This window comes from Ambystoma mexicanum, chromosome 3p, assembly GCF_040938575.1.
Source record: "Ambystoma mexicanum isolate Mex_15411 chromosome 3p, UKY_AmexF1_1, whole genome shotgun sequence".
NCBI lineage: Eukaryota > Metazoa > Chordata > Amphibia > Caudata > Ambystomatidae > Ambystoma > Ambystoma mexicanum.
The window spans coordinates 1,114,644,411-1,114,658,712 of record NC_090925.1 but is presented as its reverse complement, the minus strand read 5'-3'; the positions used below and the strand labels follow the sequence as shown (position 1 = coordinate 1,114,658,712).

Below are 14,302 nucleotides of genomic sequence, written 5' to 3'. Positions count from 1 at the left end.
CCTTTCCTGGGTCTGGTGACACTCCTTTTTCGTTAAAGACATAACCGAAGAAGCTCAGTGTGGATTTCCCAAATTCACACTTTTCTTTGTGCAGCGTTAGTCCTGAGTCTTATAGATGCTTTAGGGTGGCTGCTAGCCGGCTGTTGTGTTCTTTTCCGGTCCTGCCGTAGATCAGGATGTCATTGCTGACATTCGTGACTCCCGGGAGGTCTTGAAGCACTTTGCTTATTTAATGCTGAAAAACTTTGGCGGCTGACGAGATTCCGAAATTGAGACGGCGGTACCTCCTCAGCCCCAGATGTGATGAAAATTTTGTGATATATCTTGATTATTTTTCCAGGCGAATTTGATGGTAGCCTCACCGTAAACCTAACTGGCTGAAAATGGTGGCGCCGTTCCAGTCCACAATTAGCTCGTCCACCATTGGTGTTATGTGTCTTTCTCTCCCTATTGCCACATGGGGGAGGCGCATGTCAATGTGCACAGCTTGGGGCTGCTTAGGCTTCGCAGTTACCAACATGGGGGACCAGTGGTCTTCTCAATAATCTGCATGTTCTCGGGTTTGTTCACTTCAGCCTCTACGGTCGCCCTCATGTGGAAGGGGACTCTACGGTGTTGTACTGCTCTTGGCTCTATTGCGGGGGCGATATGGAGCTTTACTGTCCTTCCTTTGAGGCATCCAGCCAGCAGGTGATCGATTTACCTTTGACTGGATTGCAACGTTTAACTGTATGAGTTCTAGTCATTCTGCCGTTGGGCAGCTGAGCAGTGTCTCAATCCCTGCATCGACGACGTAGATGTGAGTTTTGTAGCTCTTTCCAAGATGTGTGCGATCAGTCTTGAAGTACCCCCCGACTGGGAGGGGCTTTTTACAGCCATACGCATATAGCTGCACCGGTCTCCGCTGCTAGGGGTTCTGGGGTGGCGCTTGTCGCACCTGGTGGTTGGCATGTCATTCACCATGGCTCCCGTGTCGATCATCATCATAACGGGGATGTCTCCCATGGCGACTGTGCAACTGCGACTCAATTTGTTGTCGTTGGTCTGCCTGCCGTGCGTTGGTGGTTTGACCGCTGATATCATGTAGACCTTTTCTCGCGTGAAGTTGCGGTGCCAGTTGGCGCGACTTGGCGACTGCTCCCTGCTCGACTGTTCATCATCACTGCTGTCGCTGTCGTTGTCTTCCCCTCGATTGCTCGTGCCCGTCCTTTCCTGGTCTCCCGAGCCCTGTCTGGTTGTCTCTGCTGTTGGCTGTCGGATTGGCTTGAGTGGACTGTTTGTGCATTGCAGGGCCTTGTGTAGTTTCTCCAGTCTAGGGTTTTCCTCTGCGGCGAGTGGTCTTTGGCCCTCTGGGAGCTTAAGCACACTGACGCGTAGTGATTTACTTCCCACATTTGTACATGTAGTGCCATATGCAGGGCAGAGTCTACTCTGTGTTGCTGTCTGCCGAACCACCAGCAATTTTTCTGCTTGTTGGCTGTCTGCCCTTCTTGGGGCTTGTACTGTCGCAGGGCATTGATTGTGGTCATGCTGTTGTGTGGCGTTTCCGTGTCCAGCGGTAGGCAATTGATCATTTGCTCCATCTCTGTCATGTGCTCGCCTGTTCCTTCCTGCTGTCGCCCCATGGACAGGATGGTGTCCAGCGAGAGATTTGTCTCAGACAGGATTGACCTCCTGAGCTTGTCTGAGGACAGCCAATGTATGACTTGCTGCCTCACTGCAAATTCCTCGTCCGGAAAGTCACAGCCAATGGCCATCTCTCGCACTCGGTTGTGGATGTCATCAATGCTCTCTTGTGGGCGTTGTCTGGCTTGGCTAATTTTGAACCGCTCAAAGTCAGGGCTGATCTTGGGTTTGAAGTTCCTGGTGAGGATGCCTTTTGCTGTTTCATAGTGGTCTTCTGTGCCCCGGTTTGGGAGTGCGTTGAACAGCCGGAGTGCCATGGTGCCTAGGTTGAGCATGAAGAATGTCCTCTTCTTTTAATCGCTGACAATGTCGTGTGCCTTGAGGCTCAGTTCGAATTGTAGGATCCAGAGCTCCCAGCGGAGCCCTGTCTGTGGCCCAAAGGGCTGGAAAGGTTGCATGAAAGTTCCTTGCATGGTGTTTAGCCATGTGTTGGTGTCGGGATTCTGGCCCTGTTGCCTCGTCGGCGTTGCTGTGGGGTCCTCCGCCATGTCGTGTGGTGTGCAGAGTGTACCTGGTGTGCGTTTCTGTCATCGCTCCGGTGCTTCGGTTGTTTAGGCTTAGTGGCTCTGATGGGTTGGGGTCTGACTTTGTGGCTCTGGCCTTAGGCAGGTGCAGTCACAGTCGGCCAGTTGAGGAGAGGAATTCTGCAGGTGGGGCCACAGGCCGGGGCTTGGGCCCAGTTATGTGTGGTGACAGATGGTTGTGGGTGCCTGAGGCCAGAGGTGTTGCCCTGGGATTTTGGGTATTTTCTGTGCCCTTTAGGGTGAGCATGGAAGTGCTTGGAGTGCTTCTCGTCACTGGAGTCGTGTCCCACATGCGTTCTGCGCCTTTGTGCTGGGGCTGGGAGATCCAATGTGTAATGGGAAGGTCAGAGGAGTTGTCCTGGGAGTTTGGGACTCTTCTGTGCTCTTGACGTGGGCATTCAGGCATGTGGCGTGTCCTTTGCTATTGGGGGTCGTGTCCCACGTGTGATCCGGGCCTTTTGTGCTGTGGACGGGGTCCGGCGCGCGAACTGGATGCACAGGGGAGACACAGCTCTCTACCACCATAGCTGGCAACCCTGCTCTGAGTGGACTCCACAAGTAGCATGCCGTAAGGGAACAGGCATAGAATGTTCTTTAGTTTGTAATGTCATATCTTTGGCAGCGATCGTATGTCCAGGTAATCGGAACTTCCAAAAATATTGTCCCCAACAGCAAGCTATGCATTACATTGAACTGGATTTAAAATGTGCCTTTGCAAAATTCTTTCTCCGCGCTATTTGCGGAGGTGTGCAAGCTAAGAGCCACTCGGAGCAAGAATCCAAAGTGGCAGTTCTTATCCACGTTGTGGTGTGAGCAGAAGGGGTGGTTTCAGAAAATCTCTGCACCCCATCCTCTCTGTACAAGTGTGTTGGTTGGCAAGAGAAACTGGTTCTCAGAGGAACGATGGCTGTGTGAGTGATTGTCCTCAATGCAGAATTAAATGTACTTATGGCATCATTTAAAAAATAAAATAGTAATACGGAATTGGCTGTAATAGTGCACTTGCTTTGTGTTTTTCAGCTCTCCGCTCTTTGCAAGCAGTTGGACTATTTGTGGGAGGAGAACAAAGGCAGAGTGGTTCTGTTTACCTGGATGCAGTTTCTGAAAGAGGCAGCACTGCAGCACCTGAATATTACATCTCCTTTTGAAGTCACAGTGCATGGTGAAGAAATGTGCCCTCAGAAAAGCGTGATTCAAAAGGACGGAGAGCACGACACGCACGAGTCAATAGCACAGCCTGGCCTCCTGGATGAACGAGCCCTGCAAGATGCTGAATCCCTGGACAGTCTGATAAGAGACATCTTGAGCTTTGACGAGGCTCAGCAGGCGAGGGGCTTCCACTGCCAGCTCTTCCAGTGCAACATCTGCTTCCTGGACAAGTTGGGCATTGACTGCACTCAATTCAAGCTGTGCCAGCATGTCTATTGCAACGAGTGCTTAAAAGCATACTTTGAAGTTAAAATCAAGGAGGGCCACGTGCACCTGCTCCACTGTCCAGAACCCGAGTGTGAGTCTGTGTCCACCCCAGCTCAGGTAACACTTACTGTTTCTAACCAAGTCTGCGTATTTCCTGTGACAAGTAGCACCTCGAACACCCTCCTCTTTGAATGACATTTTTTAATTGACTCTGTTCCATTAATCCCAATGTTGAGGCTATGTATTCCTTTCCAGATGATAAATGTGGGTGGAGACAGGTTACACAAGTAATCCTGCCCTTAAAATACAGGACCCGTGGTCAGTTTTTCACTTTGTGGTTAAATAGTCACTCACAATAGGTGGAATTTAAACTCCTGGGGTTGTGCAGGGAGCTTGGTGTTTGTGCTTTCTCCTGGGAGTGGCTAGATTCCACCCAATCTCCTGTAGGTGTGTGGAAGTTCTGGTGCTAACCGCTCCCTCTCCACCAATGAACACTCACCATAATAAGGCTGGCTTCTAGCCTATTGTATTGGCATTTGTCATGACAGTAATGATGGTGGAAGGTGGGGTGTTGGCGTGCTACTGCGTCTGAATACTGTGTAGACTAAAAGCAGCTTTCATCTTCCATTGGTTCTGTCATGGCAACCAGTGGCAGGGGCCAGCCTGCTTTTATAGTTATGGCACACACAGAGTGGTATGCACTCCACTCATCTCTGCTGGGCTCTTGCCTGCTATCAGGCTGCAACTACTTACCAGCCAGCGGTATGCAATTGTCAGTTGCGTAATGTGGCCATTTTTGCTGAAATGGAAGAGCATCCAGCAGTGAGTAAAATATAATCTCTACCGTGTGTGGCTTCCTCATGGAGCTCCACCATACTTTGATAATCACAGTAGCCCATAAATCATGCCTACACCCATTCCCCAGGTGACATTTTCTTGAGTAAGGCCACATTTAGGTAGAGGTGGGGGAGCCAAGAATACATGGGTAGAGGGGCGCCAGAGCCATGTCGTGGGGCCTGGCTTGACCCTAAAAGTTAACTCAGAGCTGAGCTAGCAAAATATGAATCCCTTGCCATTTGCCTGCACAAGCACAAAACCCATAGTAGCCTCCTCAACTCCTACAACAAACACACAATACCTGGCATTTTCCTTCCTGCCCCACACAACACAAACCCACATACCTGATGTCCTCCCTCCCTGTCCATAACAGGAAGCTTATACCAGGCATACCAATTTTGGAAGATATGGCACAGTGAAATTAAATGATTTGGCCAGGATCACACACTTTTTGATCCCAGTCTGCACTTTAGAGACTTGACCACATATCGCCTGCTCTATAACTGATATAAATGTACAGGCTTAAGGAGCAAAAATAATGCTCTGTTTCATAAAGATGACCGAAAAGTACACAAATCTCAATATAAATGAACTGACAAATATATAAAATATTATTTTAAGCAGAAAGAGTGATTATAGTTTAATTTTCACTATCCTGAATGGAACTCGAAACGCGAAAAAGGATGTAAAGTAATGTTGGCTTAAGCAATCCCCTATGTTTTGAACTTTACTTTCAAGACTTATATACACACACAATACAACTGCGTGAAAAGTTTAGCTATGTGTATTTATTGTTTCACACAGACTGAATGTGCATATTTTGCACAGCTTAAAGTGGGCTTAAACATTAGGAAGTAATGCTCAGTCTTTCATCAGGCACAAGCGGAAGCAACAGGCAGCACCCACAAGTCCTGGATGGTGGGAGGACAGAAAAATAAAGGGATGTGTGCGGATGGAAAGCATCATGTCTAGTCAAGCATTTCCTTTCCCTAAGACCAGTTTGACCTCCTATCACATCATTCACAAACTAGATAATACGTGAATACCCCATGGACATTGGCCGTAGCCCAGAGGGAGAGTAAAAGAAATTGTCCTGGCATGCCCCGTCTATGGTAAAGGAAAATGCGCCAGGCAAACCCTCTTATCCACTGTTTGTGAATGATGTGATGGTAGTAGATTATCTAATTGAGGGTGTGATGTGCAAGTTATACATGATCACCAAAGCATTACTTTTGGAGCAAACGCTGTAGTTTAATACACTATTTAGAGTGGCTTTTTGTGTAGTGTCCATTTAAAAGAATCACTTCTAAGGGATCCCAAATATGGCAGCAGCCAACGGAAATATGACCCATTTACGTAGCGATTTGTCAAGGATTGTATAGATTTGTCAAGTGTGAAAGCCAGGTTTTCTGGTTGTCTAGTTTGCATTTTTGAAGTTTTCAGACCACACCAGCTCCTAGCGCACCGACATGCAATTCCCAGCAATACATTTTAAAAAAAATACTCTGTGTGAGTAGAGGATTGCATGCAGTTCTTTAAACTATCGGTGGTTGGCAATGCCACTTTACTTACTCTGTAAATGTAACAGGATGAGATGATGCTTGGCTCAGATACGACTGGCTCTTCTTTCACAAAGGGATTCGAACCGAGCCAGACCCAGGCATTTGGCTCTAGCCAGGTTTGAGCTGGCTCTGCCTTCCCCACCTCTACATTTAGGTTAGCTGACAATACAGAACCTAAACCGTCTGCTTCACCAAACTCAGCTTTCTTTTGTCCTCTCATATTGGGGTAGTGATTCTTACATCATTTAACCCACGTTCTAACATATTACTCTCTCCAGTCCGATTACCAAACTGTCCACAACTTCTCTGGTGTCTACTGCTTCTGCTATTCACAAGTTCCATGTACTCTTTCATCTCCCTTCCTCCCTTTTCATTGCATTGATACTAAGCCATTAGCAGGGCCTTAATGAGGTATGCTCCTCCTTCCCCTCCCTATCGTCAGGCTTCTATCACCCAGATATGCCTTATTAACGGTCATTAAAGAGCACACCACGCCGTACCTGGGCATGGAGACTAGACTCCATATTCCATGAAAGGTTAGGATGATCTTTCACCAGCCATCTGTTGAAGGCAATGGAGAGACCTATCCTATGTGGAAAACTATTACTCTCTATGCACTGAGTAAACTGAACTCGTTTATTAGAGTCAAACCTATAATAAATATCAATTGTATGGTATAAAATACCAGTCTTTGCAACGTCACTCGGTACCTTAGTAAGGTCACAAATCTGCTGCTTTTATTAAGTGAGGTAGGTTCTCCTTTTACCCCAGAGGTGCATCAGGAGGGACACCCAGCTAGAGGGGACCCCAAGAAGATATCCAGCTAAGTACTTGAGAACCAGCAGGCCACACCATGGCCCTCCCCAGCTGCCCCATTTTCAGCAGCAGTCTTCCAAGACCTCTGGTATAGAATCTCCAGAATGCACAGGGGCACACACTGATAATACATTCACTCAGGGGCTTGGCCAAGCCAACCCTCCAATCACTTCACATGTGAGCAGAAAAAGGGTTTGGCAGCCAGTCCATCAGGCTGGCCTTACAAATTGCAAACACGCTGGTGCAACTGCGCGGAATGTAGTTTGGTAAGTCTAGAGCAATTTACATCAGTTTACACGGTTCCATGTCTTAAAATTGCGGCAATCATGTAAAGGATGCAGGGGACACCCCCGCGACCCCCAGACCCATTATACCATTTAAGGAGAGCGGGTGACACCCCCACAACCCTGCTCCCCCTAAATGGTATAAATGGGTACACCTTTACCGGGTCAAACCACGGCATTTTTGCCACGATTTCTTTTACCGGCAACATTTTTGCCACGATTTTATTACCTGATACCGCTTACACCAGTTTGAACTGAATCCAAAGGTGTCCTTGTGGGCTCAGGTTGAGAGTATGTTAGCAAAACTGTCATTTTGACCATGCCCGTTTTCCACATAGACAAAAAGATGGCCAAAAGGACAATGGCCAGGAGCAAGGTTTATGCAATGAAATGCATTAGTAAATACATTAGTATCCCAGTGGCTACCATACAGGGGCATTGGGCTACAAATGTGCTAAAAGTGACTACCATTTTGATTTTGCCAAAACTAAATCGCAGCTGCCACCAGCCTACTCCACGACACATTGTCTAAATTGAAAGAATAACCCTAGGACCAAATGGGGAGCTTAAAAATCACCCATGCCATGGTAGCATATGAGCTACTAAGGGCTGCACGACCGAAAAAGAGTCTGAGTGGACTGACACGGGGACCTTAGTAGAAGGCCCTCTGGTTACAAGAGAAAAGTGTAAGAACCATTTAAGCAATACAAATATTTGGGGGCCCAGAGCTTAGGCGACCAGAACCCTACAATTGAAATTCTGCCCTAACATTGTAGAATACCACCAAACACCTTTCCATGTTCCTGCTCTCTCTCTGGTCACTACACATCATGCGTTACCAGAAATTGCACAGTAGCAGCACTAAACACATCTCTTTGTCCTCTGAGAGTGCAGTGCAGGCAGCTTAAAATGCCCGGTCTGACAACTTACTAAATGCCATTGAGGGCTGGTTCTCTACTGATTTATTGCTGGATCATTACATGTTTGAGGTTCTAAGCAAGGCTGCACCAGCATTCCCCAGGACTGCTGGTGGCATCACGGTCGGCACCTGAATGCAATGGGGCCATAACGTGCTGATCCACCCTTTCCGGGTCACCTGCTGTGAGGAGGAGGTAGACAGAGACTGCCTGCTATCTGACCAAGACGACCATACAAGGAACAAGGTACTTACCTGTAACTGTTGTTCTCCAGCATGGGTCTGGCATGCATTCACATGCTCATGAATATTCCCCGTCGTCAGGCTGGGAATCCTCGGAAAAGAAAAAATCAGTTCCAGTTTCGTTTTGTCATCATGCCTACCCCGTGATCAAGCCCATCAGCCCCGGGAGCAGGCATCCAGGTATTTAATAAAACCCCAGCAGCACCGGCTGGAGGATGTCTGGGTTCAGTCCTGGCACCTTAGGCGCCAGGCTCATAATAGAAATCAGTCCTGGCACCATAGGCGCCAGGCTCATAGACTTTACTTACCTCATGCAGACCATGCTGCAAATTAATCCAAGCCAATGTGAGGCCTGGGTGGGACTATTTTTCTACAGGGACTATTTTTTACTTGGGTGTAGTTCTAGGGACTTCTTACCTGGAACTACTTTGGAGGCTATTCAAACCACGACCGAACAGCAGCACATGCTTCGTGTTATTCTGCATCCAGCAGCGTAACGCTCACCGTGCCTGCAGTCAGCATCCAATCTTCAGCCACGCCCGTCTCGAATCCAGAGCTCCTAGCAATAGAAGAAAGAAGAAGGTAAGGTTAGAAAACAGATATTATTTCGATACTTACCTGAATTCCGGATCCATCACGTCTTCGAACTTGAAAAAGACATTATTCTACACGCGTCGCATCGCAGGTGCAGCGCTGCGCCATACTCACCAGTCCTCACAGTATTTTTCGATCCGGCGCAGCCTCCATCATTTTCTCAGCCGAATTTCGCCATCTAGGGGACAAAAGAAACATAAGGTGAGCCGAGAGAGCCAACAAATACAACCTCTCCACCATAGACTTACCTGATTAACAACCGCAGGCATTATTCTGTAACAAACCGCAATTTCTTACGCCGCACCTGTAAGGAGAGAGAAACCAGAAATTTAAACACACGCATCTTTTGCCGGACAGTGTTGGGTAATACAGACTCTTACCTCAACACCATCAGCTGCCACAAGACAATCTACACTTGGACCCAGCTGCAACACAAGAAAGGAATGTACAAGAGTGAACATCGGACATATTGAACTCTTTGAACTTTATACTTACGGGTTCTCGCCTGGAACCTCAGAGTCAATATTCATCCGGAACTCTTCCAACGCCCTCAAACCAGTGAAGTAACTGGTATCTATGCGCCCCTGCATTCCACACAGGATGGAGAGCTCATCATTTATAAACATAAGGTGAGGTTACAGGAAGTGAATATCGGTGGTGATTAGTGGGGAGAACAGTGGGGTGCCATTACTAAAATCCACGGGTGGCTGAATCCCTTTCTCCACTTGCAGGAGAATATTTCTACGGGTCAAGCAGACGAGATTAGGCGGTCCAGTCCAATCTGTCATCTCTGCACTACGCTTCACTTTGGAGGAGGTCGCAGCTGTCCGGGTCCGATCGACGCCCCTGTGGGAGCCAGGTGAGCGTAACAGAACACGAAGCCTATCTTCAAATTCCCACCCAGGCATTATGGAAACCTCCGAAACAGACCAACTAGCCCAATTATTAGGGGAATTTAGGGAAGAAGTGCACTCTGCGTGCCAAGAGACTAATGCCCTCAGGAGAGAACTGATTGTGTAAAAGGAACGCACAGATGATCTTGCTAGACAACTGCTGCAAAATCAAGCTGGGCAAACACCCCTACCTGGACTCGGGGGAAACCCATCTCCTGTTTCATCGAGCAATCCTGTGCAAGTAATACTACCAGGGGATGTTCCTTTAGCTCCACCCGAACGCTTTGCTGGGGACCCAAAAAGGTTCACAGTGTTAATGAATCAATGCTGCTTGCACTTTTTATGCAGACCTGGAGCTTTTCCAAATGACCAAGCCAAAGTAGCCTTTCTACTATCATATCTTAGTGGCAGCGCAGCTGACTCGTCAATTCCACTAGTCAACAAGGATGATCCTCTTCTTCGGGATTTTCAGGGTTTTCAAAGAAGCATGGAAAGACTATTCGCCAGACATTCACAGGGACAGGCCCTGGATAACGAACTTTTATCCCTTCGACAGGGTAATCAGGATCTGCTAACCTATATCGCTACCTTCAATATGTTGGTGGTGGAAACCGGATGGCCTGAGGAGAAACGAATTACATTATTTCATCGTGGGCTTCGGGGAGAACTCAAAGATGTTTTGGCTCAAGTTGTGAACCCACCTCACGATTGCACAGAATATATAGACTTAGTGGTCCAGTTAGACCACCAACTTCAGAATAGAAAGGCTGAGCAAGCTAAGTTCGAGAGTCGGGTATGGGCTAAACCCAATGTCACCCCCAAAGGAACAGATGCATCAGAACCTATGCAGATCGGAGGGGTTAAAGGACCGTTACCTCAAAAGGAACGAGACAAGAGACGGCAGATGCAATTGTGTCTGTACTGTGGAACTGCAGGACATTTTCTACAGGATTGCCCTATAAAACCACCCAAGACAGAAGTAGGAGTTGCTGACAAAAGTCAAATAGAGCCTTATTCGGGAAACGACCACGCCCGACAAGCGTAGAGGTCCGCTTGCCGAGCTTAAAGAAGGACACTCAGACCTCCCACCTAATTATACCAATGGTCCTAATTGATCCAAGGCAGCCATCACGTATGCACGCAGTAAGGGCATACATTGATAGCGGGGCCGTAGGAAACTACATGGACCACGAATTGGCCACAAGGATGAATCTACCCCTTTGCAAAAAGTCTGCTTCGGATGTCATCACCACAGTCGATGGAACTGAAATTGCCTCTGGGCCTGTAACTCATTCCACTACTGAGCTGACACTGTTGCGTCAAGATGGGCATCGAGAAACTATTGTGTTTGTTTTAATCAAGGCCCCGCAATTCCAAATAATTCTGGGAATGCCATGGTTGGAAACACATAATCCTTGTATTGATTGGCGAGAGAAGAGAGTGACCTTCCCAGATTGTGCACACATCTGTTACCTGGAAAAAACCTTGAACAAAATCCTGGCCACCGTTACTAATCCAGTTGTGCAGTTACCTCAGGAATATCAAGAATTTCAGAATGTTTTTCAAAAAGAACAGGCAAATACCTTACCACCTCACAGATCATATGATTGTCAAATTGACCTAGTACCCGGTGCACAACTTCCATGCAGTAGAATCTACGCCCTTACGGAACCCGAAACTCTTCACCTACGACAATATCTGGACCAATAGCTTGCCAATGGCTTCATTCGTCCATCCAAATCTCCGGCATCCTCAGCTCTATTCTTCGTGCCTAAAAAGGAAGGTGACCTTAGAACGTGCATAGACAACCGCGCATTAAATCAGATTACAGTAAAAAAAACGATACCCATTGCCTCTGATCCCCGAATTACTAGACCAAGTAAAGGATGCTTGTATCTACACTAAGTTAGACCTCCGAGGGGCATATCATCTGGTACGTGTAAAGAAAGGGTATGAATGGAAGACTGCCTTTCGCACCAAGTAAGGGTTATTCAAATACCAGGTGATGCCCTTCAGGTTGTGCAATGCACCAGCAGCCTTCCAGTATTTTATGAACGATGTCCTTCGTGAACTCATTGACGTCTGTGTTGTCGTATACATAGACGATATTCTAGTGTACTCCTCCTCAGAATCAGACCATGTGAAGCACGTTCGTGCAGTCCTAGAGAAACTACGCCAGCACAAATTATACACAAAATTGGAGAAATGTGTTTTTCATTCTACAGAAGTTGAATTCCTGGGATTTATCCTGACTCCAAAAGGAGTTCGAATGGACTCTCGAAAGGTGGACGCAATCCTCAAGTGGCCATCACCCAGTTCTGTTAAAGGGGTACAAAGCATGCTTGGATTTGCTAATTTCTATCGCAGATTTATTCCTGAATTCTCACATATTGTACACCCCATCACAGCACTTTTGCGAAAAAACAAACGTTTTTTGTGGACTGAAGAGGCTGAAAGAGCCTTCCAAGAGCTAAAATCGAAATTCACGTCTGCACCTGTCTTAAAGCATCCACGCCCTGAGCTTCCATACATAGTTGAAACCGATGCATCCAGTTTAGCCATGGAAGCTGTCCTGACCCAGAAGGATCTCGAAACCGGTCAACTTCACCCAGTAGCATTCTGGTCAAGAAAGTTCTCAGCAACCGAATTAAACTATGCGGTTACTGATAAGGAGTTATTAGCCATCAAGTCCGCCTTCAAGGCTTGGCGGCATTATCTTCTCGGTGCCAGGCATACCATCACTGTAATCACAGATCACAGGAATCTGCAGTATTTGAAAACAGCCAAGGCCCAATCATCGCGTCAATTTCAGTGGGCATTATACTTTGCCGAATTCGATTTCGTGATCACTTATAGACCAGGCTGTAAAAACGGCAAGGCAGATGCCCTATCCCGAATAGGGATGGGAGAAGTATATTCGAAACCGGAACTGGTGCCTATAATTTCAGAACAAAGAATTCTGGGCATAACTACTCTACAGACTCTAGAAGACATTCATTTAAAAATCCAACAACATTTCGATCCAGCAGCCCTGCAGGACTGGGTAAAGAAAGGCCATGATTATTCAGTCATCAATGACCTGCCTTACTATCAAGGACGTCTATTTCTACGACACAAGGAACTACAAGAACTAGTCATCTCTAATTATCATGACGCCCTTATGGAAGGACACCCAGGTATCGCAAAAACTGAAGCTAAAATTAAAAGACAATTCTGGTGGTCCACCTGGCGAAAGGACGTAAAGTCATTTGTGATGTCTTGTGGTATCTGCGCCCAAAACAAAAGTCAGAAGAAAAAAACAGCTGGCCTTTTACAACCTTTGGATATTCCACCTACACCATGGTACACCTTGTCTTTAGACTTCATTACAGATCTACCTCTGTGTAATGGATTTAACACCATTCTAGTTATTGTGGATCTTTTTTCCAAAATGGCCCACTTTATTCCTTTAAAAGGATTACCTTCCGCTTCGATTTTGGCAAGGAATTTCTCGAAAACATTGTTCGAATCCATGGATTTCCTTCCGTATTGGTTTCTGACCGAGGTAGTCAATTCATTTCGCAATTTTGGAAGAAATGCTGTCAATTGGCGCAAATCGACGTAAGGCTATCAACCAGTCACCACACCCAAACTGATGGTCAGACGGAGAGGACCAACCAGACTCTTGAACAATACCTGCGTTGTATGCTACACCAAACCGAAAGCAATTGGAAAGATATTTTATGGTTTTCCGAATACGCATACAATAACTCTGTACATTCAGGAACCGGACAAAGCCCCTTTTATACCATATATGGACATCATCCTCGAACCTCAGAACTCGATTCGCCTCAACACTTAGAAATGCCTGCAGTGACTCATCTGCACTCTACTATTACACAAGCCTTTAAGGAAGCAATAGAACACTTGAAACAAGCAAAGGAGAAATACAAGAAAAATGCTGATCGACATAGAAGTGAAACTCCACAATACCAGATTGGAGAACACATACCTCTAAAGGGAACTCGAACTTTCAATCCTAGATATTTGGGACCTTACACCATTAAGGCCATTATCAACCCGGTGGCCGTCAAATTGGAATTACCCTCTAATTTGCGGATTCATCCTGTCTTTCATCTTTCACTTCTAAAACCAGTTCAACCTGGGACAAGATTAACCAAACCACCTGACTCCATCCTAATAGATGGAGAACCTGAATTCGAGGTAAAGAATATCCTGGACTCTAAGATGGTTAAATCAAGACTTTTTTATTTAATTGACTGGAAGGGTTACGGACCACAAGAAAGGACATGGGAACCTAGTGACCACGTTCATGCACCTCGGTTGGTGAAGAAATTCCATCGGAACTTCCCATACAAACCAGGACCAAAGGGAAGAGCAACTTTAGGAGGGGCCTTGGGGGGGAGTGCTGTCATGATGCCTATCCCCGGGCATCCGGATCAAGCCCATCAGCCCCGGAAGCAGGCATCCAGATATTTAATAAAACCCTAGCAGACCCTAGCTGGGGGCTGTCTGGGTTCAGTCCTGGTGC

The 14,302-nt window shown here is 46.8% G+C and overlaps 1 protein-coding gene across 5 annotated transcripts in view; it reads left to right on the top strand.

The window, feature by feature from the left end:
* Window positions 1-14,302, top strand: part of LOC138581277 (E3 ubiquitin-protein ligase RNF14-like) — a 385,887-nt gene that overhangs the window by 158,639 nt on the left and 212,946 nt on the right. For all 5 annotated transcript variants that reach the window (XR_011304491.1, XR_011304492.1, XR_011304490.1 and 2 more), the window contains one exon: window positions 3,231-3,743. Coding sequence is in view for 2 of the 5 variants with exons in the window: in XM_069652479.1 (XP_069508580.1) it covers window positions 3,231-3,743 (513 nt within the window). In the remaining 3 variants the exon portion in view is untranslated. The remainder of the gene's footprint in view (window positions 1-3,230; window positions 3,744-14,302) is intronic.